The sequence below is a fragment of the Hylobates moloch genome, unplaced genomic scaffold (genome assembly GCF_009828535.3).
Source record: "Hylobates moloch isolate HMO894 unplaced genomic scaffold, HMol_V3 SCAFFOLD_10, whole genome shotgun sequence".
Lineage (NCBI taxonomy): Eukaryota > Metazoa > Chordata > Mammalia > Primates > Hylobatidae > Hylobates > Hylobates moloch.
Genome location: NW_026652285.1, coordinates 18,817,614 through 18,842,319, shown reverse-complemented (window position 1 = coordinate 18,842,319; position 24,706 = coordinate 18,817,614). Strand labels below are relative to the sequence as shown.

At 53.3% G+C, this 24,706-nt stretch overlaps 2 protein-coding genes across 2 annotated transcripts; one reads left to right on the top strand and one right to left on the bottom strand.

Annotated features, from left to right (window-relative positions):
• The first annotated feature begins 4,064 nt into the window (after nt 1-4,064).
• Nucleotides 4,065-23,540, top strand: ACSF2 (acyl-CoA synthetase family member 2). The gene is made up of 20 exons (XM_032162739.2): nt 4,065-4,101; nt 4,623-4,678; nt 5,028-5,144; nt 6,042-6,114; nt 8,771-8,858; nt 9,468-9,663; nt 10,034-10,162; nt 10,426-10,479; nt 10,957-11,075; nt 11,193-11,358; nt 11,927-12,022; nt 12,164-12,321; nt 12,587-12,678; nt 12,987-13,063; nt 19,718-19,825; nt 21,092-21,243; nt 22,332-22,473; nt 22,561-22,671; nt 22,866-22,934; nt 23,449-23,540. Exons 1-20 carry the CDS (start codon nt 4,065-4,067, stop codon nt 23,497-23,499), a joined length of 2,091 nt encoding a protein of 696 aa, XP_032018630.1. The 3' UTR covers nt 23,500-23,540.
• Nucleotides 13,258-17,595, bottom strand: CHAD (chondroadherin). Its single transcript, XM_032163262.2, has 4 exons — nt 16,755-17,595; nt 14,472-14,635; nt 14,061-14,206; nt 13,258-13,816 (listed from the first exon to the last, which is right to left on the bottom strand). The coding sequence occupies exons 1-3, from the start codon at nt 17,526-17,528 to the stop codon at nt 14,065-14,067; spliced, it is 1,080 nt and encodes a 359-aa protein (XP_032019153.1). The 5' UTR covers nt 17,529-17,595; the 3' UTR covers nt 13,258-13,816; nt 14,061-14,064.
• Nucleotides 23,541-24,706: the final 1,166 nt, after the last annotated feature.

The window sequence follows — 24,706 nt, the reverse complement described above, 5'->3', positions numbered from 1 at the left end:
AAATTTGTTTTGTAGAGATGGAATCTCACTGTGTTGCCCAGGCTAGTCTCAAACTCCTGGGCTCAAGCGATCCTCCCACCTTGGCCTCAAGAGAGTACTGGACTTACAGGCATGAGCCACTGTGCCTGGCCCAAGTTTTTGTTTGAACACATGTTTTCAGTTCTTTTGGGCATATGTTATAACTAGGAGTGGAATTGCTGGGTTATATGCTAATTCTATATTTAACTTTTTGAAGAGCCACCACACTGTTTTCCAAGCAGCTGAATCATTTTACATTCCCACCAGCAATATACAAGGATTACAATGTCCTCAGATGCTTGCCAACACTTGTTATTTTGTTTTTTGATTTTTTTTTTTTTGAGACAGAGGTTTGCTCTTGTCACCCAGGCTGGAGTGCAATGGCACAGTTTTGGCTCATTGCAAACTCCGCCTTTCTGGTTCAAGCGATTCTCCTGCCTCAGCCTCCCAAGTAGCTGGGGTTACAAGCACCCATGACCATACCTCTGGTGATCTTGCCTTGGCCTCCCAAAGTGCTGGGATTATAGGCGTGAGCCACCACACCCAGCCCTTGATTTTATTTTATTTTTTTGCCTTCCGAGTGAGCATGATGTGGTACCTCATTGTGGTTTTAATTTGCGTTTCATCTGCTTGTTAGCCATTCATAGATTACCTTTAGCAAGATGTCTACTATTTTTTAATTGAGTCATCATGTGCATTATTTTTAATTCATTCCTTTGGTCATTCATCTGAGCACCTCTTATGTTCCTGGCACTCAGGCACTTGGGATAAAGCAGTGAACACGTTAGTTGCCAACACTGAAAAGTCAAGAGAATTCTTAAAAAATAAAATTTCTTGTTCGTGACTTCTCTACTCAGATCTGGGCCTGAGGTCTCAGGAGCCAGCCCTCTGCCGGCACCTTTAAGGCGGGGCTGTGCTTTGTTTCTTCAAGGCTCCTATCTAGCCTTAGTCTCACCTGGGCCCTGAGAGCCTTGGGTTTTACAACACCCATGCTAAGTAGCTGATGCCTCTCCAAGTAGTTACTTTAGTTCTGAGTTGAGAACAACTGGCACTGCTGTTTTTCCTCTAACTCCTTAAGCTTCCCATGTTGCATTGAAAAAAAAAATTCCTAAAACCAAATCCCTTTAATAATAGAAGTTGGGACACCATGGCTCATACCTGCAGTCCCAGCTACTTGGGAGGCTAAGATGGGAAGATCTCTTAAGCCTGAGAGCTTGAGGCTTCAGTGAGCAGTAATTGTGCCACTGCACTACAGCCTGGGTGACATAGTAAGTCTCAAAACAAAACGAAAAAATAGAAAAAGAAGTGTTGGGTTGAGGGGTGGGGCCAGGGGAGGGAGAGCATCAGGGTAAATAGCTAATGCATGCAGGGCTTAATACCTAGGTGACAGGTTGATAAGTGCAGCAAACCACCATGGCAAACGTTTACCTGTGTAACAAACCTGCACGTTCTACACATGTATCCCAGAACTTAAAATAAAATTAAAAAAAGAAAGAAAGAAAGAAAAAGAAGTGGCCATCTTTTATGCCCCAGGCATTTGTGGTGTGGGCAAGGAAGGAGAATTGGTTTGTTTATGCTCCCTCTTTCGAAATGATGGGTGGTTCTTATGTTTTATGAGCACATTGCATTGATATGAGTTTGTAGAACTCTTTTAATTCCTTGGAAGAGCCACCTGTTTCCAACTCAACCCTGCCCTACCCTGGTCCCAGTTTCTTGGGATCAGTTAGTAGAAATTGTGGAATAATAAAATTGAGGTTATATTATCTCTGATGATCAGATAGGAGATAAATTCCAAACCAGAAGGAACAGGAATCACCTATGCCCACTCCTTTCTCCCAGATCTGAGGGTGGGGCGTGGGCAGGCGTGGCTGTAGCGTTGAGGCAGTTGCACCGGGTTCTCTGCTCCTGGCTCGGGTGTTCATCATCCACGTGAGCCACTTGACCTCTTTGTACTTCAGCTTCTTTACCTGTGGAATGGGAGTTCATGATACTCACCTGCATTTTTTTAAACATTTTTTTAAATTTTGAGACGGAGTTTCGCTCTGTGGCCCAGGCTGGAGTGCAGTGGTGCAATCTCGGCTCACTGCAACCTCCACCTCCTGGGTTCAAACTTCTCTTGCCTTGGCTTCCTGAGTGGCTGGGATTACAGGCACACACCACCACACCCGGCTAATTTTTTGTATTTTTAGTAGAGACGGGGTTTCACCATGTTGGCCAGGCTGGTCTCAAACTCCTGACCTCAGGTGATCCACCCATCTCGGCCTCCCAAAATGTTGGGATTACAGGCATGAGCCACCGCGCCCGGCCTCACCTGCATTTTTGTAGGATTATATTAGAGTGTCTCAAAGAAACCCAAACTGAGAGTGACTGAAAGAAGATGGGGACAAGGGAATGGTTGTGTGTCTTGACTATTATCAATATCAATATCCTGGCTATAATATTGTACTATAGTTTTGCAAGATGTTAACATTGGGAAAATTTGAATATTGATGGTGAAGAGTGCATGAGATATTTCTGTATTGTTTCTTTTTTGTAGTTTTTTGTGGTTATTGTTGTTTTGGGTTTGTGTGTGTGTGTGTGTTTGTTGTTGTTGTTGTTGTTGTTTTGAGACAGGCTCTTGCTCTGTTGCCCAGGCTGGAGTTCAGTGGGTGTGATCAACCTTGAACTCCCAGGCTCAAGAGATCCTCCTGCCTCAGCGTCCCCAGTAGCTAGGAGTACAGGTGCATGCTACTATGCCCAGCTAATTAAAAAAAAAAATTGCCAGCCTGGGCAACATGGCAAAACCCCATCTCTACAAAACATACAAAAAAATAGCCAGCCATGGGGTCATACACTTGTAGTCCCAGCTACACAGGAGGCTGAGGTGGGAGAATCACGTGAGCCCAGGAGGTCCAGGCTGCAGTCAGTGAGCCATGACTACACCACTGCACTCGAGCCTGGGTGACAGAGTAAGACTGTCTCAAAAAAAATTTTTTTTTAAGAGACAGGGTCTTGCTCTGTCACCCAGGCTGGTCTCAAACTCCTGGGCTTGAGCAATTCCCCTGCCTTGGCCTTCCAAAGTGCTGGGATTACAGGCATGAGCCACCATACCTGGCCTCGATATTATTTCTTACATCTGCATATCAATCTACAAATATCTCAAAATAAATAATTTAATTTTCAAAAGCAAGAAAAAAGAAAGGAGATGGGAGTTTCTTTATCTGGGAGACAGCCAGTCTGTGACTGGTGTGGTAGCTCCTGCTGTCCAGGCACCAGGCTCCTCTCTTGTTGCTCTGTGGTGCCCAAAATCACTATGTGGTCCAAAATGCTACCATTCTTTTCCCATCACAAGCAGCATTCCAGCCTGATGAAGAAAAAGAAGAGAAGATGTCTCTTCCTTTGAAAGTTTCTTCTCCGAAGTTGCACACACTACCCCTCTTTAAACCCCACTGGCCAGGACCTCACCATCTGGCCAGACCGGCTGCCGGGGAAGCTTGGAAACCTGCTCTTTATTCCACACAACGTGGCCAGCTAGATGTCTGAGGGTGTGTCATGAGAGACGAAGGACCTATTGGGGTTTCTGTCACACCACCTGTCAGAGCTGCTGTGAAGACACAGGAGAAAACACATATGCCAATTGAATTGGATTTTTTTTCCCCATAAATCAGCCTGCTGATTTCCCAACTGGAATTTCCAGGAGACCACTGTTTGGTCTGAAAACCGTGGTGAATAATGGAAAACCAAGTTCCAAACTAAATGAGACTCCTGGTCATTGTGAGAATAGGAGGATGCTTGTTGTGAGGCTGAACACCTGCCATCCAGGCTGGAGTGCAGTGGCACCATCTTGGCTCACTGCAACCTCTGCCTCCCGGATTCAAGAGATTTTCCTGCCTCAGCCTCCCGGGTAGCTGGGACTACAGGCGTGCACCACCACACCTGTTTTATTTTTGTATTTTTAGTAGAGATGGGGTTTCACCATGTTGGCCTGGCTGGTCTCAAACTCCTGACCTCAGGTGATCCACCCGCCTTGGCCTCCCAAAGTGCTGGGATTACAGGTGTGAGCCACCATGCCTGGCCAGTTCCCAGACTTTACAGGTGGGGAAGGTGAGCTTTAGAAAGGAGAAATCCTGTGTCTTAATTTGAATTCTCCTGAGAACAAGAACTTGGCTGCATGTAGTTTGTTTTGGAGAGTGATCCTAGGAAGTGCGGATAGGAAGTAGAGAGAGCAAATAGGGAGTGGGGAAGCTGATGAGGGGATGTTATTAACATCATCACCCTAGGCAACAAGAGCTTCATTCACCTGGACCTCTGAGAAGGTACAGATACCTCCCAGAAAAGAGGAGACTTGGAGCTCAGCCCCACAGGGTTGACTGCTGTCCATGGAGGCATGAGCTCCTCTTCCCGGCTGGGCTGACCTGCAGAACCAGGGACTCCCACATTGAGGAAGTTCCTGAGCAGGCAGCAGACTCCCAAGGGGCTGCCCCAGCAGCTGTAGCTAAAATCAAGGGTGGGCGGAGGAGCTGTGACATGAGACACCCATCATCCACCCAGCCAGTGGCACACCTGCAATGAGACCTCGGGTCCTCGAGTCCCTGGCCTGGTGCCTTCTCCCCCTGTCCCCCGAGCTTCAGAGCATCAGCAGTGTTTCTCCTTCACTGTGACACTTGTCCTCACCTCCCAGGTGAGGAGTCTAAGAAAACAGCCTTTCCATCAGCCCCTGTCATGACAGACCCTCCAGTGGGATGGTAGTGGTTGCCTCGCCCATTTATAAGGCAACCCAGTTTTGCTCCTTCTGCCCTGAAATTTGTTCCTCCCAGAAAGTGTCCCTCACAAGGCATGAACAATCAATAGAAGATTACGTGATCTTCCTAGCACAACAGCTGCAGAATGAGCTGTGGAGTGCCCCGTCAGGAGTCCTGAACAGCTTCAAACTTTTCCCCTTTAGAAACTGCCTGACATGCTCCAACCCCAGTAATCATCGTGCATTTAACTTAGGGGTTGTCTCACCCTTGGGAGATCCAAACCCCTAGGCTGACTTCCTGTCCTTTATGGAGGAGAAGGCTCTTGTCCGCAGTGTACTCCTCAGTTTCTACTCAGGGCCAGTGACCTGGAGCCTTGGCACAGAAACCCTGAAGAGAGAAGCTGAGGTAAATCACACTGCTTTGGCCAAGCAGACAGGTGACCTGCAAGAGGTGGGAACAGCCTCATCCTTAACACTGCACCCTCTGATAAAAAGGTACCTGGTGGCCCGGCGCGGTGGCTCACGTCTGTAATCCTAGCATTTTGGGAGGCCGAGGTGGGCAGATCACCTGAGGTCGGGAGTTTGAGACCAGCCTGACCAACATGGAGAAACTCTCTCTCTCTACTAAAAATACAAAATTAGCCGGGCGTGGTGGTGCATGCCTGTAATCCCAGGTACTCGGGAGGCTGAGGCAGGAGAATCGTTTGAACCCAGGAGGCGGAGGTTGTGGTGAGCCAAGATCACGCCATTGCACTCCAGCCTGGCAACGAAAGCAAAACTCTGTCTCAAAAAAAAATAATAAAAATAAAATAAAAAAGGTGCCTGGTGGCCAGGCGTGGTGGCTCACACCTATAATCCCAGGACTTTGGGATGCCAAGGTGGGAGAATCACTTGAGCCCAGGAGTTCGAGACCAGTCCTGGCAACATAGTAAGACTCCATCTCTACCAAAAAATAAAAATAAAATTAGCTGGGTGTGGTGGCACACACCTGTAGTCCCAGCTACTTGGGAGGCTGAGATGGGAGGATTGCTTGAGTTTGGGAGGTCGAGGCTTCAGTGAACCATGGTTGCACCACTGCACTCTAGCCCAGATGACAGAGTGAGATCCTTTCTCAAAGACAAACAGACAAACAATGAAAATTAAAAAAAAAAAAAAAAACTGAAAAAAAGACCCCGGGGAAGTCCAGGAGTCACACCCTATTCCTAGGACTGCGTGTCCTCACTGGCCTGCTCTAGGTGACAGTTTCTGAGTTCTTACTCAGACCTAGGTGGGAATGTGAACAGAGCAAATTCTGTTCCCATAGGAGGTGTGCTCTGGCTTCCAGACCTTCCAGGCCATCATTGGATATGTGCTAGGCAGTCCCTGGTGGACTCCAGGTAGAAGCTCCAGGGGCCCCCTAGGCTGAGGACCACACTATTGGTGGCCATCTCTGGCCAGGAGGGCATGGAGGTTTGGAGGGATGTGCAGCATCTTCCTTCGTCACTAGTGTTATGGGAAGAGGACCAGTTTTCCACTCTAGACCTTGGCAGATCTCAGTAGACCCTGAGGGCCCACAGATTTCATAGGCATGTGGAATTGAGTGAAATTACAAGGGGGAGAAGCAGGAGGAGCTGAGGTTGGTAGTTGAGATGTGGGGAGTGTGGGGAAAGAACCCCACTTCTGTCCCATGTACCCCTAGGAGAGAGTAGGTTATCTTCCTTTGGTTCTGTTCTTTACCGAATAGTCTTAATCCGAGAGTTGAAATGATTTGTTTACATACATTTCTCTTCCTACCACACTGTGACTACTTAGAGAGCTGGGAGCAGTGTCTTATCCGTCCCTGTATCCCTAGCACCTGGCACAGGGCTGGCAATGGTAGGTGCTCACTAAAGCTTACTTGAATAGATGAGTCAAAGGCGGTTGGGGTGGCTTAGATTGCCAAGAGAGTGGTTGTCAAAGTGTGATCCATAGAATCCTTCTCACCCAGTCCCACATCAGAATCACATGGGATTCTGTTAAAAATTCAGATTCCCCCAGTCCACTCCCCAGAAGCTCTGCAATGTGTAGGCATTGCAGGGGCCCAGGAATTTGCATTCTTTGTGAGATCCTGAGATGATTCCAAAGCAGCTCTCCATGGACCACATCTTGAAAAAGTCACTTGGAGGAGAGAGTGACACTGGTTGAGAAGGTTCCTTCTGATGTCCCTGGAGGGACAAGGGAGGGATCAGCCCATAAACACAGGTCCTGGTTCCAGCATCCATCCATCCCTCTTCACTTCATAAATGATGTGGGTCCACTTGGGCCCATGGGTGGAGAAAACCCCAACCCCAGAACCTGGAGTTTGGGGGCTCTCCTCATTCTTCCAGGCCCAATGTCCTCTGCTCTAGACTCTTTGGTTTCAGCTGGGTTCAAGTTCCATTCACCCTCCTGTTCTCACAGCACTCCCTCTCATTTTCTGCGCCCCAGCAACAGAGACAAGCTCTCCTCTGCTGGAAAAGCCCTCCTCTCCCTTCTCTGACGATTAATACTTCGTCACCCTTCAGCTCTCAGCTTAGGCATAAATTTCTTAAGGGAGTTTTCCTTGGAGCCCCAGGTGATCCCAGATTCCCTCTTACAGGTACTCCTAGGACCATGGCCCCTTCCTTATCTCAGCTTTCTAGACATACATTCATCATTACTAAGGTCGACTGCACTCCCCTCTTTCCCACCAGACCCTTAGCTCTGCAAGGACAGGGACTGTATTTGGTTTTGTTCATTTTTTACCATTGGGCCTTCTCTGTGGTGGGTGTTTCCTAAATATTTGTTGGAGGAATAAATGTTGGCTAATTGCTCTGTAGGGCTGAGGAGGCCATAGTGTGGGTGGCCCCAGGGCCCAGGTCTAAGAGAGGCTACCTTAACCCAGCTTTGAGGGGACAGAGAATGGGCCTCAGATGGGCTGGGATTCCCCCCACAGTCTGCCTCATGTCTCCATTTCCTAATTTTCTAGGCTGTTCCCACCCATGAAGAGCTAATATGTCTAATTCCCCCCGAGACAGGGAGCTTCTTAGAGGAAAGACTATGGCTTGTTCTATCTCTAGTCCTAGCATAGTACTTGGCACATACGGGTGCTCACTGAATGTGTGTTGAATGCGTGGTCGATAAATGCCATGAATGGACGGTAAAATGCCTGTCGATTACACAGCACTTCACCATTCCCAAAGCACCTTTGCAGCCTGTTCATACTTGAACCTCATGGCCCCCCTATGGAATAGGCAAGGCAGTCTCTTCATCCCCTTCTAGCCGAAGAGTAAACAGATAACTTGCCAGGTCCCACTGGGTTTTATTGGTTTGTTGTTTGAGACAGGGCCTCTCTCTGTCACCCAGGCTCAAGTGCAGTGGTGCAACCATGACTCACTGCAACCTCTGCCTCCCAGGCTCGAGTGATCCTCCCCTTTCAACCTCTAGAGTAGCTGGGAATACAGGCATGCGCCACCATACCTGGTTAATTGTTTAAAATGTTTCATAGAGACAGGGTTTCCCTATATTGCCCAGGCTGGTCTCGAACTCCTGGGCTCAAGTGATCCTCCTGCTGCAGCCTCCCAAAGTGCTGGCATGACTTTACAGGTGTGAGCCGCTGTGCCCGGCTCAGGTGCCACAGTTAATAAAAGGTGGGAAAAGTTCAGTGGAGCAGTAATGGAAGTGCAGGTTCTCCTCCAGCTTGATGTACCCTTACTCGGGGGTTATCTCTTACCTGGCAGGGCTGGGAGGAGATGGGTAGTTCCTGAAAGGCCAATGGAGAAAAGTGGGGAATAGGTTACTACTCCTGTGCCTGTCCAGGCCTCTACCCAGAACTGTTTCCACCTGTGCCCTGAGATGGATAGGTAGCCACATGTGAGAGGTGAAGAGTCCTGGCCCCAGCCTAGAACCCGAGCCAGGTCCCTAGCTGGCTGCTTCCTCCATTCAACATCCTCAGCTCAGTACTCTCAGGCTGTTGGTGCCCCTTGCTTGTCTGACATCTGGCCCCTTTGCCTTAACTGGCTGCTTTCAGCCAGCTTCTTAATTCCCTGGAGACAGAAACTGCCTGTCTTGTGACATCATCTGAGAGTGGGAGCTGGAGCCCAGATGCCATTTGGCATATAGGAGCTTTCGTCTTCATCTGCAGGTGCCCAGGATCTTTAGCACCTGGCACTGGACACCTACAGGCCTGTGGAATAACAGAGGCCTCCCAGCTGCCTCTCTTAGGGCCTCCATCTGCCCTCTCCTTTATCCCTTTCCTATTCTGTCTTTGGCTTTCAGGCCCTCAGGAGAAAAACTGGCCCACCAAGGAGTCTAAAATCCTAAGGCCTTGGATTCAAGCCCAGGGTCCAGGCATGCTTCCCTGGTTCCTCAGAAAGGACCCCAGTGACCTGTTTATTCTCCAGGAGGCAGGGGCTGGGGGCGAAGGCATGGTCCTGCTTTGTAAGATCTGTCTGTCTGCATAGGCAGGCTCTCCCAGGCTTCACTAGGGCATCTCACCTTTCCCGGGAAGGTGAAGGAGGGCCTTTTGCTCCAGCTTGGTGTAACCTTGTCCCTGTCCTGCTGCCTTGGGATTGGGCTTGAGGTTGGGAAAAGGGTCTGGGGGATTTTAGGCTTACAAGAAGATCTGGAGAAAACCTAGTGGTCTCTAACACATTGTCAGCAGCCTACACCCTGGCTTGGCTGGGTGTGCCATGCCCTTGGTTCCAGGGAGGCTGACCTGGGACAGTTAAACCCATAGCTCCTCTCCCTACAGTTCCAGAGAGGTGGATCGCATGGTCCCCCTGCCCATCGGAGGCCTCAGCTACGTTCAGGGGTGCACAAAAAAGCATCTTAACAGCAAGACTGTGGGCCAGTGCCTGGAAACCACAGCACAGAGGGTCCCAGAACGAGAGGCCTTGGTCGTCCTCCATGAAGACGTCAGGTTGACGTTTGCCCAACTCAAGGAGGAGGTGGGTCCTGACCTGGAAACCTTAAAGTGAGCAAGTACTAGCTCCCAAGTTGCCCTAGCTGGGCAGAACCAGGAGCATGGACACCTGGCTATGGGGCAATGTGCTAGGGCTGCCAGAGAACCCCAAAGGATGGCAGGAGAAGGAGACAGGACTGAGGCACAAGGGGTCCAACGCCTCCTGTATCAGCAGCTCCTGGGGCACTTGTTAACTATGCAGGCTCCAGGGCAGACCCACTGAGGCTGGGAATCTGCCTGTCCCTTTGTCCCCAGTGACTGTGATGAGAACTCCCGGGCTAAGGGCTGAGGGTGGGAGTCTTGGGCCCCTTCCTGTTTGCCCCCTCTCACCCCTTGTGCCCCATCTTTTACACTAGGTGGACAAAGCTGCTTCTGGCCTCCTGAGCATTGGCCTCTGCAAAGGTGACCGGCTGGGCATGTGGGGACCTAACTCCTATGCATGGGTGCTCATGCAGTTGGCCACCGCCCAGGCGGGCATCATTCTGGTGAGGAGGGGCTTGCTTGGCACAGCTTGGTGTGCCTGGGGGGAATATCATTCAAGGGGAGCCCCGCGGGCCCTCAGCCCCAGGATCAAACCAGTGCCTGGTTGGTTTCAAACCAGGTAGTGCTTTCTCCTGAGGTCCACCAAGGAGGCCTCCAGGAGTTAGGGCGGTGTAGAGTGCTGCCTCTATGCCTCCTGGGGGCGGAGGGGCAGCAGGAGGGACAGGGTCTGCCTAGAATACTGATATGCCCTTGCCGCTTCCACCAGGTGTCTGTGAACCCAGCCTACCAGGCTATGGAACTGGAGTATGTCCTCAAGAAGGTACAGCTCATTTGTCGGGGAGGGGCCTGGCTGGGGCCTGGCACAGGGGGCTGCACAGACTATGCTTGTCAGAGTCTGACGGTGTGAGCTAGGGCATGCATGGGCGGGTGACATGCAGAGTGTCCTTCCTTAGGCCATGTGTGGTTGGAAGGTGGCCCCAACTCCATGGAGAGCGTGGTTGGTCAGACACAAACCTGGCGTGAGTGTTCGGGGACGGGGGCATGTGTGTGTCAGGGCAGAGGAGTGTGTGTGTCAATTCTCATATGTGATGCATATGTGTCTCAGGGTGTGGTGTGTGTGTCTTGGGGCTGGTACATGTGTGCATTTGTCTTGGAGTGTGGTACCTGTGAGTGTGCTGGAGGTGTGTGTGTCAGAGGCGGGTGCATCTGTATGAGAGCAGCTGATTAGTGAGGACTCCCCCAGATCTCTAGTCTGGGGCTCCCCGCTGACTGCAGGTGGGGGACTCCCCTTCCACAGGTGGGCTGCAAGGCCCTTGTGTTCCCCAAGCAATTCAAGACCCAGCAATACTACAACATCCTGAAGCAGATCTGTCCAGAGGTGGAGAATGCCCAGCCAGGGGCCTTGAAGAGTCAGAGGTGGGTGTGTCCCGGGTTAGTGGGTGGTGCATCATTCAGCATCCCTGATTCCTTCACTTCCTACCCACCCTGCCCCCTCCCTCAGCCCCTGTCTCTCACCATCATCCCCATCCCCAGGCTCCCAGATCTGACCACAGTCATCTCGGTGGATGCCCCTTTGCCGGGGACCCTGCTCCTGGATGAAGTGGTGGTGGCTGGCAGCACACAGCAGCATCTGGACCAGCTCCAGTACAACCAGCAGTTCCTGTCCTGCCATGACCCCATCAACATCCAGTTCACCTCGGTAGGGCAGAGGTCTGCAGGCCCCAAGCACAGGTGGACACATGCCCCCTGCCCCTGTGACACTTCCACGGGGATGGGGAGACAGCAGAGGAGAGCATGCATTCTTTACTGAGACTGGCCTTCAGCTGTCCTCTCTGCCCTGGAAAAATCAGCACCTGGTGTCCTTGTTGCATTTCCTCCCCTAGCCCCCTGCCCTCTCCACTCCAGCCCTCTTGTTCCCAGTGCAGTGGCAGATTCACTGAACCAACACAGGTTAGAACTGCTACAGGCTGCGCCTCATTTAGCTGATGAGGAATCAGAAAGCCAGAGAGAGAATTTGCCCAATCCAGCTTGTGGGTGGCAAAGTACTCTGGGCCATGTAAGTGGCATGAGAATGGAGACCTTATCTTCTGCATTGCTGGACCCTGACACCTGGCATCATGGTAGACCTTTTGCAAATAGACTGAACAGATGGATCTGGGGCAACAATCCCTGTCTCCTGATTCCCGGTCCAGTGCTCTTCAAGGCAGTGGCCCAGGGTGGGAAGGAGATGAGAAGGAGGCCAAGCCATGCCCTGTTTGCCTTGTCAGGGGACAACAGGCAGCCCCAAGGGGGCCACCCTCTCCCACTACAACATTGTCAACAACTCCAGCATGTTAGGAGAACGCCTGAAACTGCATGAGAAGGTGAGGCAGCACTAGGCCCAGGGTAAGGCTGCAGGAGGGGTGGCTCAGGCAGGGGTGGGGGGCTGGCTGGGCTCCCCTTGCCAGCTAGAGGAACTGGCTTCTGGCTCCAAGACAGACCCAGCCTCCTGTCTCCATCACCAGACACCAGAGCAGTTGCGGATGATCCTGCCCAGCCCCCTGTACCACTGCCTGGGTTCCGTGGGAGGCACAATGATGTGTCTGATGTATGGTGCCACCCTCATCCTGGCCTCTCCTGTCTTCAATGGCAAGAAGGCACTGGAGGCCATCAGCAGAGAGAGGTGGGCACTGGTGGACAGGCTACTTGTGGGCTGATAAAACCCTGTTGTTCCTCACTCCTGGGCCCTGACACCTTTCCAAGCTGCCTCCTCCCTCCAGCCAGGAAACTGAGGATGGGGACAGTGGAGGACCCCCAGGAGAGGACCAGTTCCTGCCTCAGGAGCTTCTCCTGCCTGTTTCCTTTGCTGCAGTTTCATGGTGGGCTGGGTGAGAAGAGGGAGTTCCCTTCCACTTCCAAGCCTAATTTCGAGACCTCCTCCTATACAGAGGCTCCTTCCTGTATGGTACCCCCACGATGTTCGTGGACATTCTGAACCAGCCAGACTTCTCCAGTTATGACATCTCGACCATGTGTGGAGGTGGGGTGGGGCCAAGGGTAGCCAGGCTTGGGGAGGGGGCTGCTTCCCCCACAGGAATGGCCCAGGTGAGTTAGCTATGCTCCCAGTCTTTTATTTAGGGGGCAAGAAGGACACTGTAAAAATGTGGGTGGGAGGGAGGGAGATCCCTAGTGTCCCTGGACACCAGCCCAGGGACAGCTGCCAGGTGTAGGAAAGGCTTGGGGTCAGGGGAGAAAAAGGAATGTTCCTCCCTTGAATGAGCTGTAGGTGAAAGGACTCCACTGGGCCTGGACAAGTGGGGAGCTGTGTCAGCCCTCTCTCTGATTCAGGTGTCATTGCTGGGTCCCCTGCACCTCCAGAGTTGATCCGAGCCATCATCAACAAGATAAATATGAAGGACCTGGTGGTGAGTGGTGACCGGGGCCCGGGTTGTGGGCAGGCCAGGCCTGGGATGACAACAGACTGACAGACATGGGGATGAGCCCAGGCCAGATATTCAAAGGAGACCCTCTCAGCCAGCCCTCCTTCCAGAAAGCAGATGTGAGAAAAGATAGTCTGACCTCATCAGCACCTGGTGGGTGAAGGAGATAGGGGAGTAAATATAATACATACATACATTTATATTTATAGAAATCTCAGGAAGAAATTGCAGCATGGGAACATGGGCAGCAAAGCACCGATGTCCTGCTAGAACGTCCTGGCAGGTGGGGGCTGGCAGAGTTGGGGGCATGGGCTTTAAAACCCTTTCTGGAAGCAAGGGGTGGGGCAAGGATCTGCTGATTGTTTCCACGTGGCAGGGAAAGAGGAACAGAGGAAGGATGATCCTGCGAGGGTGGCCATCCTGATGACCAACCTGTTGTGGTTCTGATTGACTTGTGGGGGGGGGCATCTCAGCAACAGCTTCTCTGAGAGGAGCTGAAGGGTGGGGAAGGCATGAAGGCTGGGGAGGGGCTCAGCCTTCCTTCTCCCCAGGACACTGCTGGGTGGAGCTGGGTTGGTAGTGGAGTGCCGGAGGCCCCCTGCCAGGACGTGTCTAGGTGTAGGCAGCTCTGTGCATCAGCAGAGGCTGTGGGGGAGAAGGTAGGGGTGGAGGTGGGAAGGTCAGTAGTCTTTCCGGTGGAAGGCAGAGGCCAGTCACCAGGACTGGCTGGGTCAGAACCTGCAAGGAGGCAAGGATCGATGTCAGTACTCCAACAACCCAGATGATGCTTGGAGAAAATGGTGGAAGTCCTGGGCAGGACCTTTTCCTCCCTTCGAAAGGGGACCCAGTCCTCCCCTCCTCTCTCTGTAAAAATGGAGGGTCTGCCTGACCCTCCAGGGGCAGGGGGTATCCTGGAAGATACCAGCTCACTTGCTGGAATCACCAAAGAGGGACACAGAGGACCTGTTTACCCAGCCCCCACCTGTTTAATGGCGGCCAGCTTTCTTGGACCTCTTGGTGGGGAACTTGCAGCTGCGGAAAGCGTCCGTGTCACGGATGTGCTGGCCCTTGAACTTGGCAGGTGAGGCACAGGTGGCATCTGGGCGGGAGGCCTTGGCTTCCAGCCACCTGGAGAGACAGAAACTTGCTGGGGCTGGGGAAGAAGGTGGGAGTGCTGCGGGGAAGGGCAGTGAACTATGGGGCCAGGATTGACTTGGCCACAGGATAGTCTGAAGCTCATCTTCATTTTACAAATGGGGAAACTGAGGCTCCCAGGGTCCCATGCTTATTAGGTGGCAGATCTAGGATGCATGTCCAGCATGTCTTAGTGCAGGGCTAATGTGCCTCTATCACATGAGGGTGGGCTCTGGGAGCGACATGGGGGTGTTCTTACCGCCGAAGGCCCCGGAGCTGGCAGGTACACTTCCAGGGGTTGTTGGTAAGGGTGAGGGTCTCCAGGCTGTCGAAGGGGAAGTTGGAGGGCAGCTGGTTCAGGCGGTTGTTCTCCAAATGGACGTGTTTCAGCGTGGTTACACCCAGGAAGGCACCATCTGAGAACTGGGGAGCAAAGTGGTCATGAGTGAATGAGTAAGCACCCGAGTGCCAGAGGGGCAGGGTCCTTCCCTGAACCTGAGCCATAGCACTTTCCCAGTTTTCAAAGCAGTATGACCAAGTGGTCTTAGATAATCCAATCTACACAACCCACTTTGAGACAGATGGTGTTATTTTCTTTTCTTTTTTTTTTTTTTTTTTTTTTGAGACAGAGTCTCACTCTGTTGCCCAGGCTGGAGCACAGTGGTGCGATCTCAGCTCACTGCAAGCTCCGCCTTCCGGGTTCACCCCATTCTCCAACCTCAGCCTCCTGAGTAGCTGGGACTACAGGTGCCCGCCACCATGCCCGGCTAATTTTTTTGTATTTTTTTAGTAGAGTCGGGGTTTCACCGTGTTAGCCAGGATGGTCTCAATCTCCTGACCTCGAGCCCGCCTCAGCCTCCCAAAGTGCTGGGATTACGGGCGTGAGCCACCACGCCCGGCCAGGTGGTGTTATTTTCAATATGCAAACGGAAAAAGCGCAGTCCTTTGCCCTGGGTCACAGCAGTGGGTAAACAGCAGCCACAGGACCACACCCAGCTCCTCTTCCCCTGGCACCACAATCCCTGCACAAACACTGGGACTGTAGGGCTGCCAGAGTTTGGCCCCAGCAACCCAAACTGGTACACAGTGAACTTGGTCTGTGCTTGGTGGAGTGGGCAGTGGGCCCAGGCTCCCCACAGTCCCAGGGTCCCAGGACTTTCCCCAGCTCTGTCCTCACTGCTCCCCCACTGCCAGCCAGACGCTATTTGTGAAGCCACCTTGGTGGAGCCTTTGGCCGGGTTGGACGGCTCCAGAGGAAATGTTCTATTGGTGCCCACACCTTTGCCCAGGCGCCACAATTCCTGTCTGGCCTCCCCTGCCCCAAACCAGCCCCTGATTCGCTGCTCTGCTGCCCACTGAAAGACCGCTCTGGCACTGGTGGGCCACAGGAGACTCCAACTTCAGCTGGGGAGAGGCAGGGCTGAAGAACGGCAGGCTTGAGCAGGCTCCTTCCACCCAGACAAAGGTTGGCTGCTGCCCAAGTGAGATTCTGCCCACATCTGCACGCCTGCACCCTTTCCTGTGGCCCACATTGAGGTGTGAAGGTCTCCAGTAACCAGACTCTCCTCTACCTTGTTGGCCCCCACCCAAACCTCCTGGCTGAAGCCCCTGTACCAGGGTGATTTTTCCAGTCCCAGAGAAGGGATTCTGCTCTGATCAAAGGTAGCCTCAACCTGGCCAGACACTGGGCACCCCAGGGGAGAAAGGAATGAGTGAGGATGCAGACAGAAGATGGGTCTAGTGACGGGAGGGTAAGGGGCAGTTAGCAGTCTGGAGACAGTGAGTCATGCCAGTCTTCTCTGTGGAGAGACACCTGGGGTCTTGTGCCAAGGATTGACAATAGTGGTCTTGCCTTTGCCCCTTCATGGAGCCCATGGGCATGATGCTTGCATCCTGGGGGAGCCCTTGGTCCCACGCCTACTGAGCTGCAATGGACCTGAGAATGCAGTGAATTGTGTCTGTGTGGATTGGGCAGGGCCATCCACCGGGGCCTCTATAGGGCATGGAGAATGTCTTCCTCAGGCATTTGCTTCTCCTCACTCCCCAGTCCCCCACTCCCCCTTAGCACACATGCACAGCCCCCACCAGGAACAGGGTCTCTTTGTGGGCCTGATCTGCCCAGCTCCTCTGGAAGGCTCCTCAATAAACAAACCTTCCTTTATGGGGTGGTAGGTTTACTGGAGACGGGAAAAACAGCAGAGGAGTGGTGGAAGGCCCAACAGGAAGAGGTGGCTGCTGCTCACAGCTGGGGGTTTGGGAACACTGGAGATGGTCCTAGGGGGCCATTTGTGGGGCCAGGGCAGCCCCACTCCTTTTAAATGTAAGAATCCTAGGAGGGCAGTGGCCGAGACTGGCAGCAGACAGGGATGAGGGTAAGGATGTGACAAGCTGAGGAAGGGAGGTGGCAGAGCTGCTCACTTTGGAGATAGCCAGAGGGACAGGGAACCTGGGGACAGGGGATGGTGCCAGCTGTGGCCCTGGCTCCTGGGGCCTCCAGGAAGTGAAGAAGGAACCAGGGCAGAGCCCACAGCCAGGAGCTCACCTTCTCCAGGTTGGTGTTGTCCAGCCAGAGGGTCTCCAGGTATCTGCCAAAGGACTGGAAGGCATTGTCCGGGATGCTTTTCAGGGGGTTGTGGGACAGCTTCAGCTCCTCCACCACCCGTAGCTTGCTCAGGGCAGCCGAGGGGTAGCTGGACAGCTGGTTCCTGTCCACGTGGAATTTGGCGAGGTTCTCCACGTCGTCCAGGGCCCCGGGCTGCAGGGAGCTCAGCGCGTTTTCCGACAGGTACAGCCAGCGCAGGTCCTTGGCTCCCTGGAAGGCGCCTGAGCGCAGCTCACGGATCTTGTTGTTGTTGAGCTGCAAGATGAAGAGGTTGACCAGCGGGGACAGCAACCCCCGGGGCAGCTCAGTGACCTTGTTGTGGTCCAGGTAGAGGTAGGTCAGCTCGGTCAGGTCGTCGAAGGCGCCTGCGCGCAGCACGCGGATGTCGTTATGGGACAGGTACAGGTAGATAAGCTGCTTGAGGCCGCGGAAGGCACCGGCGGCCACCTCGCGGATCTGGCAGTGCTGCAGGTGCAACGACACGAGGTTCGGCATGGCTCGAAACGAATTGGCAGCCAGCACCGGGAAGTTGTTGCGCTGTAGGTTGAGCAGCTTGGTCTTCTCTGACACCTTGGGGATCTTCTGCAGCCCCACCTTGTCGCAGATGACGTGCTGCAGGTCGCCGTGGCAGTGGCAGTTCTGGGGGCAGGCGGCCAGCGCCGGCAGCAGACCAGCCAGGAGGCCGAGGCCGAGCAAGAGCATTGGGCGGACCATGGCTGGGACGCCTGGGGCCGGGGCTGGGGGCAGCAGCGGCGGCGGGGCGCGGGCAGCGGCTAGTCCTGGGCGCTCGGGTCTGCCGCCCTCTTTATACGGTGGCCCTGACCGCAGCCGGCAGCCGAGCCAGCTCCTACGTGGAGCATCGAGGCTACTGGGCTTAACTCGCTCGCGCCCAGAGATGCGCCCCCGCCCTCCACGGGGAGGGGGGCGGGGCCCGTCCCCCAGCCGGCGACCGTGCATGAGGGGGTGGGGCCGTGGCCCCCGAGCCCCAGCTCCAGCCCCCTGCTCTCCTATGCTGATCCTCTGCCTACCGCCTTTCCCGGGGCTTTTCTGGGAAGGGGGAATGGTTATGTCTGGAGCCCCGAGCTTACATCGGAGAGAGGGAGGCGTTCCCTGAACTTATTTGTTTGCTCAAGTTTGAGCCTCCACGCCGCGCCATCCACACACGCTCGGATGCGAGGCGGGAGGAAGCGGGGCCGGACAGCCGGACGCGTCTCCCTGCGGTGGGCCAACTGGCGGCGCTTTAATGGGGCGCTTGTGCGGCGCCGGCCGAGCGTGAGAGCCGCCCCGGCGTCGGGCTCCCACTTCGGACTCGACGCGCCGAAGCTGGCCCTGGGGAGACCCGAGCTCCTGCCCCACCCTCGGGCGCGCCCGCACCCCTCTCTCCCAACCCCGCTTGCCTTTCTGTCCCCGGCGCCCCCATCCCCTTTTTCCACCGCTGAAGGCTAAGCAGAAAAGTGGGAAGTGGGAGAGAGTGGCCCACAGGAATGGCAAACACACCTGGAAACCACAGGCCACAAGCACCGTCGCACCATCCCCCTCCTTCATCGCCCCGAAATATCTCCATCCCTCATCCCCAACCCTAGTGGTCAGGACCCGCCCCTGAGGGGTCTCAGGGTGGCGGCTGAGTGGCGCCGAGGTGTACTTGGCAGAGGCCACATTCGGGCAGTGGCCCCAGGACTGTGAGGACGGGTGCGGGAGTGGGTGGGGCAGGTCGAGGGACCAGCCCTGGACGGCTCTGGCTGCCAGACCCTAAGTTCTGTGGGCAGTCCCGCCCCAGCCCGCCAGATTTCTTTGTGCCCACTTGCCAGCCACGATGTCCGGATTCCTGTGGAAAGGGGAGGGTGAGCAGGCAGGGTCACAGCTCTGGCCTCAGGGTGAGCTCCAAGCTGCCTGGCACAGGATATTGTCTGTGATGAGGGGTGGAAGGAGAAACCAGAACCCACATTGAACCAAACCCCAGCCGTGCCAGAGCCAGAGCAGCTGACAGGAGGGAAGCTTGGTGCAGGGAGGAGGATGGATGAGACCTGGTGTCCGTTGATTAAAGGGGACCTAGGATACGGGGTAACTAGCCTCTCTTCCCTTACCCAGTACCCTCATGTTGTGGCCTGGTTTCCAAGGCCTGCCCTTTTCCCAAACCTCTCTGCCACTTGCCTCTAGGATAGGGAGTCATACTTGGCCTAGACCATTCCTTGATGGTATTTAGGCTTCTCCAAGGCTGGCTTCTGGTTTTTCTGTTGCTCAGGCTTTCCAACCACTGGAAATGGGGGAAGTGGTGGGGAGGGGGTACCACTGGTTTTTAAAATCACTGCTTAGGCTGATTTTTATGTTGATGGAAATAAATTCACAGGAAACTCTGCAGAGCTTGGGGGATGCCTGCCCCAAGGCCAGGCACTTGTTCAGGGTTTGCAGAATGCAGGGGTGGGGTTATGTCTGTGCCACTCCTAGCTGGGCCAAGGCATGCTGGCTTTCTCATCAAGTTTATGGGGCCTTCAGCTTGGAAGGGAGGGGCAGGGGATGTGGCCTGAAATCAGGAAGGTGGGGTTAAGGCAGCCAGGGGATGGGGGGAGAAGTGTGGGGTGTTGGTAATACCGGAGCCACAGGCATAGACAGGTGGCTGCTCCAGGGAAACGGGGCACTGAGAGAGCTCCAGCTGGAAGAGAATGGTGTCCCTGCTCTCAATTTTCTTTCAGATCTGGGGACCTGCAGAGATCTAGTCTGCTCACTCCCAGCACCTCTGCATCCTGACCCCAGGCCCCTACCAATGATGTCTTTGTTTCCACCATTCGGCTGCCCTCCACTTTCCCTTTTCTTTTATGAATTCCTTCCCATTTCCTCAGATAGCTCACCCGATCCCTCTGCACGTGCTGAGAGCCCTCTTCAAACACCCTTTCTGGACCCTCTAGGTTGCTTATGGAACCACAGAGAACAGTCCCGTGACATTCTCGAACTTCCCTGAGGACACTGTGGAGCAGAAGGCAGAAAGCGTGGGCAGAGTTATGCCTCACACGGAGGTAAGCCCCTGACCAAGACTCCGAGGTCCCACCTCCCGTCACCCAACTGGGGTGCACCCAGCTGGGACATCTGTTGCTTTCAGTGAGAGAGTCAAATGGCTCACTCAGGGTGCCTTGAACCCCCCAGCAGCAGGGGCATGCTAGGCCTGGCCCGGAGTGTTCTCTGTGGGCTAAGCATGAAAGGGGAAGAGCTGGAACAGTGGCTGTGAGCGGCTGCCAGCTGAACTTCTCCGCGGCCTCCCTTCCTGTCTGAGGTGTGTTTTTGCCAAGCCCACTGTCTGTTTCAGAGCAGCCAGGGTAGCCTCAAAGAGGAGCCAGAGCACAGAGAGTTTTCCTACACAGCTTCTTTTCCACCAGTGGTCCTCGCCTCTCGCTTTAGCAGAGTTCCTCTTCTTGCTTGGCGTAAACGCTTCATTTCCCAAGCAGCCTATCCCTTTGGGGGGGTCCCTTTGCCCCTCAAAGGTTGCCCCAGAGTGCATCTCAATCTCAAATGCCTAGCCATGCCTCCTTTCCTGCTCCAACACTGGGGCTGTGCCAGCTGGCTCCTGATTTCCCTGCACCCTTCTGCTCCCGCCCCTGGGGGAACGCTGCCCCTGTGCAAAAGCAGTGCTTCCCCTGGGGCTGACCACTGTCCTGGTGTGACTCTGCCCTGCCCTCCCGCCAGAGCAGCCATGTACCCAGGGATTGAGTAGGGATGTGAGCCCCCTCCACTCTCACTAGGATGCCCACCTGGAAGGGAAACAGAGGCGGGCATCACTCACCCCATTTCACGGACACAGACACTGAGGCACACAGAGGCTCAGCTTTCCTTGGCATGGTGGCCATGGCTGTTTTCTCTACCAGGCTTTCAGACTCTGCCTCTCCTATTCACATGGTGTTGCCATGCCACCCTCTTTGGCTTATTTGCTGCTTAATGGGAAGTAAGAGGAGACTCCCTTCTCCTCTCCGTGGTTTATAATTCTTCAGCTGGCTCTGCAGTCCACAAACCTCTTTGTTTGCAGCAGCTGCCTGCCCACTGTGTTTCCTCCGCACTCCCAGCCTGGGACTCAGCTCTTCTTTCATGCCCAGCTCAGGTCTCTGACTGGCTTTGGGTCGACTCTAGCCTTTGTCTCCCTTCCCTGGATGGGGATAAGCAGAGCCAGGGGGCCTCATTCCAGGCAGTTGGGTTGGGGGGTTGGGGGCAGGCAAAGCTCTCTCCATTTCCAAGGACCACCTATCCTGAAGCAAGAGGATAGGAAGCCCCAACCTGAGGCCATCCTGTCCCAGGCCCGGATCATGAACATGGAGGCGGGAACGCTGGCAGAGCTGAACACGCCTGGGGAGCTGTGCATCCGAGGGTACTGCGTCATGCTGGGCTACTGGGGTGAGCCTCAGAAGACAGAGGAAGCAGTGGATCAGGACAAGTGGTATCGGACAGGGTGAGAAGGCAGGGCGGGGTGGAAGCTCTGGCTGCTGAGGGGAGGCTGGAGGTCTTGAGGCTTAGCCGGGAACATTAACCTGGCATCGTGAGGATGTGGGTATCAAGATGAACCTTCACATGCTGGAGTCTTAATTCCAAAATGTATAAGGTGGGGATGATCATACATAGCACAGAAGAAAGCAACTGGGTCATCACCCTACACCAGCAGCTGCAAAATCTGAGTCCAGATTCAGTTGCTCATTTTTTAGCTCAGCAAATTCTTATTAGAATTCCTTATGTGCTAGCACCGTTCTCGCCGCTGGAGGTCCAGAGAAAAGTAAGATGAGAAGGATCTTGCTTTTTGGAGGAAGACAGATGATGCCCAACATCGATAAATAACACCAAGAAAATAGGCCAGGCGCAGTGGCTCACACCTGTAATCTCAGCACTTTGGGAGGCCGAGGCGGGTGGATCACCTGAGGTCAGAAGTTTGAGACCAGCCTGGCCAACACAGTGAAACCCCACCTCTACTAAAAATACAAAAATTAGCCGGACATGGTGGTGGCATGTGCCTGTAGTCCCAGCTACTCTGGAGGCTGAGGCAGGAGAATCGCTTTAACCCAGGAGATGGAGGTTGCAGTGAACCGAGATTGCGCCACTGCACTCCAGCCTGGGTGACAGAGCAAGACTCCATCTCAAAAACAAACAAATAAACGAACAAAAAAAAAAAAACACCAAGAAAATGAAATAGGGTTATAGGAGAGAAAGTGGCTGTGGTGGGGAGGGGAGCTTCCCTTAGGCTGAGTGGACAGAGAAGATGTCTGGAGATATTTGAGCTGAGACCTGGAAAGAAGCCAGTCATGAAAAGCATATGTATAGATGTGTTGAGAGAGAGAGAATATGTTATAGGTATTGGTTGGTTTTGCCTGCCTCCTCTCCCCTTACTAGACTATTAATTCCAGAGACTGTGTCTTGTTCCTGCTATGTCTCCCAGAGTCTAGAGCAGTGGAAGACACATAGTAGCTGGTCAATAAATGTTTCACGAGTGAGCAAGCAAGTGAGTGAACAAGGCAGAGATGACGGGTTGCCCCTGGGCTTTCCTTACAGAGATGTCGCCACAATGAACGAGCAGGGCTTCTGCAAGATCGTGGGCCGCTCTAAGGATATGATCATCCGGGGTGGTGAGAACATCTACCCCGCAGAGCTCGAGGACTTCTTTCACACGCACCCGAAGGTGCAGGAAGTGCAGGTGAGGCACCTGGCTCAGGTGAGCCCCCAGAAACAAGAAACACACATAAACACGGTGATGTCTGATATTTTTCTCTGGCCCTGGAAGGTGGTGGGAGTGAAGGACGATCGGATGGGGGAAGAGATTTGTGCCTGCATTCGGCTGAAGGACGGGGAGGAGACCACGGTGGAGGAGATCAAAGCTTTCTGCAAAGGGAAGGTGGGAGCCTCTGCCCAACCGAGCTGATGCTGCTCGGTTCTTTGCTCACCCACTTCTCTGCCAACCAGCCTGGGGTGGGGATTGCTCTGCCCTTGACGAAGCTGACTCCCAGCCAGGCCAGCCCCTGGTCCCCTTCTCATACCCCTGTGAGCTTGCCCAGCCTCACGCCTTACCTCCCTCCCTCTGGTCTGCAGATCTCTCACTTCAAGATTCCGAGGTACATCGTGTTCGTCACAAACTACCCCCTCACCATTTCAGGAAAGGTGTGTAAGGTGGAGGAGACTGGGGAGGGCAGCCTGGGCACCTCTGTTTCCTCCAGCAATGGGTGTGGAGAGGCTGGCAGTAGGGTGACCGGGTCACCTAATCCTGGTTTGCCTGGGGACTTTCCCTGTTTTGGCACTAAGAGCCTGAGAAACCCCTTATTCTTTATTTATTTATTTATTTATTTATTTATTTTATTTTATTTTTATTATACTTTAGGTTTTAGGGTACATGTGCACAATGTGCAGGTTTGTTACATATGTATCCATGTGCCATGTTGATTTCCTGCACCCATTAGCTCGTCATTTAGCATTAGGTATATCTCCTAATGCTGTCCCCGCCCCCCCCACCCCCCACCCCACAACAGTACCCGGAATGTGATGTTCCCCTTCCTGTGTCCATGAGTTCTCATTGTTCAATTCCCACCTATGAGTGAGAACATGTGGTGGGAGAAACCCCTTATTCTTGGGTGAACCAAGACAGCTGGTCACCCTAACTCCTTTTTCTTTCCTCTAGATCCAGAAATTCAAACTTCGAGAGCAGATGGAACGACATCTAAATCTGTGAATAAAGCGGGAGGAAGGGTCCGCCCAGGCCCTCCTCCTGTCCATCCCCCACATTCCCCTGTCTGTCCTTGTGATTTGGCATAAAGAGCTTCTGTTTTTTTTGGCCTCTTGCTGGTGGGCTCTCTTGGCAGCTACTACGGGATGGAGAAGGGAAGACACTGAGGGAAACTAGCACTTTCAGACCTCCTATTCCTTGTCATTGAGAGTGCAGAGCACCTTGATGTGGATTATATACTTAATTTAACCCTCATCCTTGGTATCCCTTTGAGATACCAACCCATTTTTGTTGTTGTTGTTGTTGTTGTTGTTTGAGATGGAGTCTTGCCCTGTCACCCAGGCTGGAGTGTAGTGGTGCAATCTGTTTACTGCAACCTCTGCCTCCCAGATTCAAGTGACTCTCCTGCTTCACCCTCCCAAGTAGCTGGGATTGCTTGTACCCACCACCACACCCAACTAATTTTTGTATTTTTAGTAGAGGTGAGGTTTCACCATGTTGGCCAGGCTGGTCCTCAAACTCCTGACCTCAAGCCATCCGCCTGCCTCAGCCTACCAAAGTGCTGGGATTACAGGCATGAACCACTGCACCTGGCCCCAATTTTTTATTTTTAAGCTACTCTAATTTAATTCTTTTTCACATTGTTGCCAGATTAGTCTAGCAAAAAGTACTCTTTTTTATATATATGTAACAGCTTGATTGAGATGTAATTCACATACTCTCCAGTTCACTCCCCCTCCCCCATTTTCTAGAGACAGGATCTCATTCTGTCACCCATGCTGGAGTGCAGTGACATGCTGGAGTGCAGTGACATGACAGGATCTCATTCTGTCACCCATGCTGGAGTGCAGTGACAGTGCAGTGCTGGAGTGCAGTGACTCACTGCAGCGACATGATCATAGCTCACTGCAGCCTTGAACTCCTGGGCTCAAGCAGTCCTCCCACCTCAGCCTCCTGAGTAGCTGGGACTGTTGGAATGTGCTACCATGTCTTAACTAATTTTTAAATATAGAGATAGGATCTTGCTATGTTGCTTAGGCTGGTCTAGAACTCATGGGCTCAAGCAATCCTCCTGCCTCAGTCTCTCAAAATGCTGGGACAATCCACCATTTAAAGTATAGAATTCAGTGGTCTTTAGTATATTCACAAATATGTGTAACTATCACCACAGTCAATTTTAAATATTGTCATCACCTAAGAAAGAAACCCCATA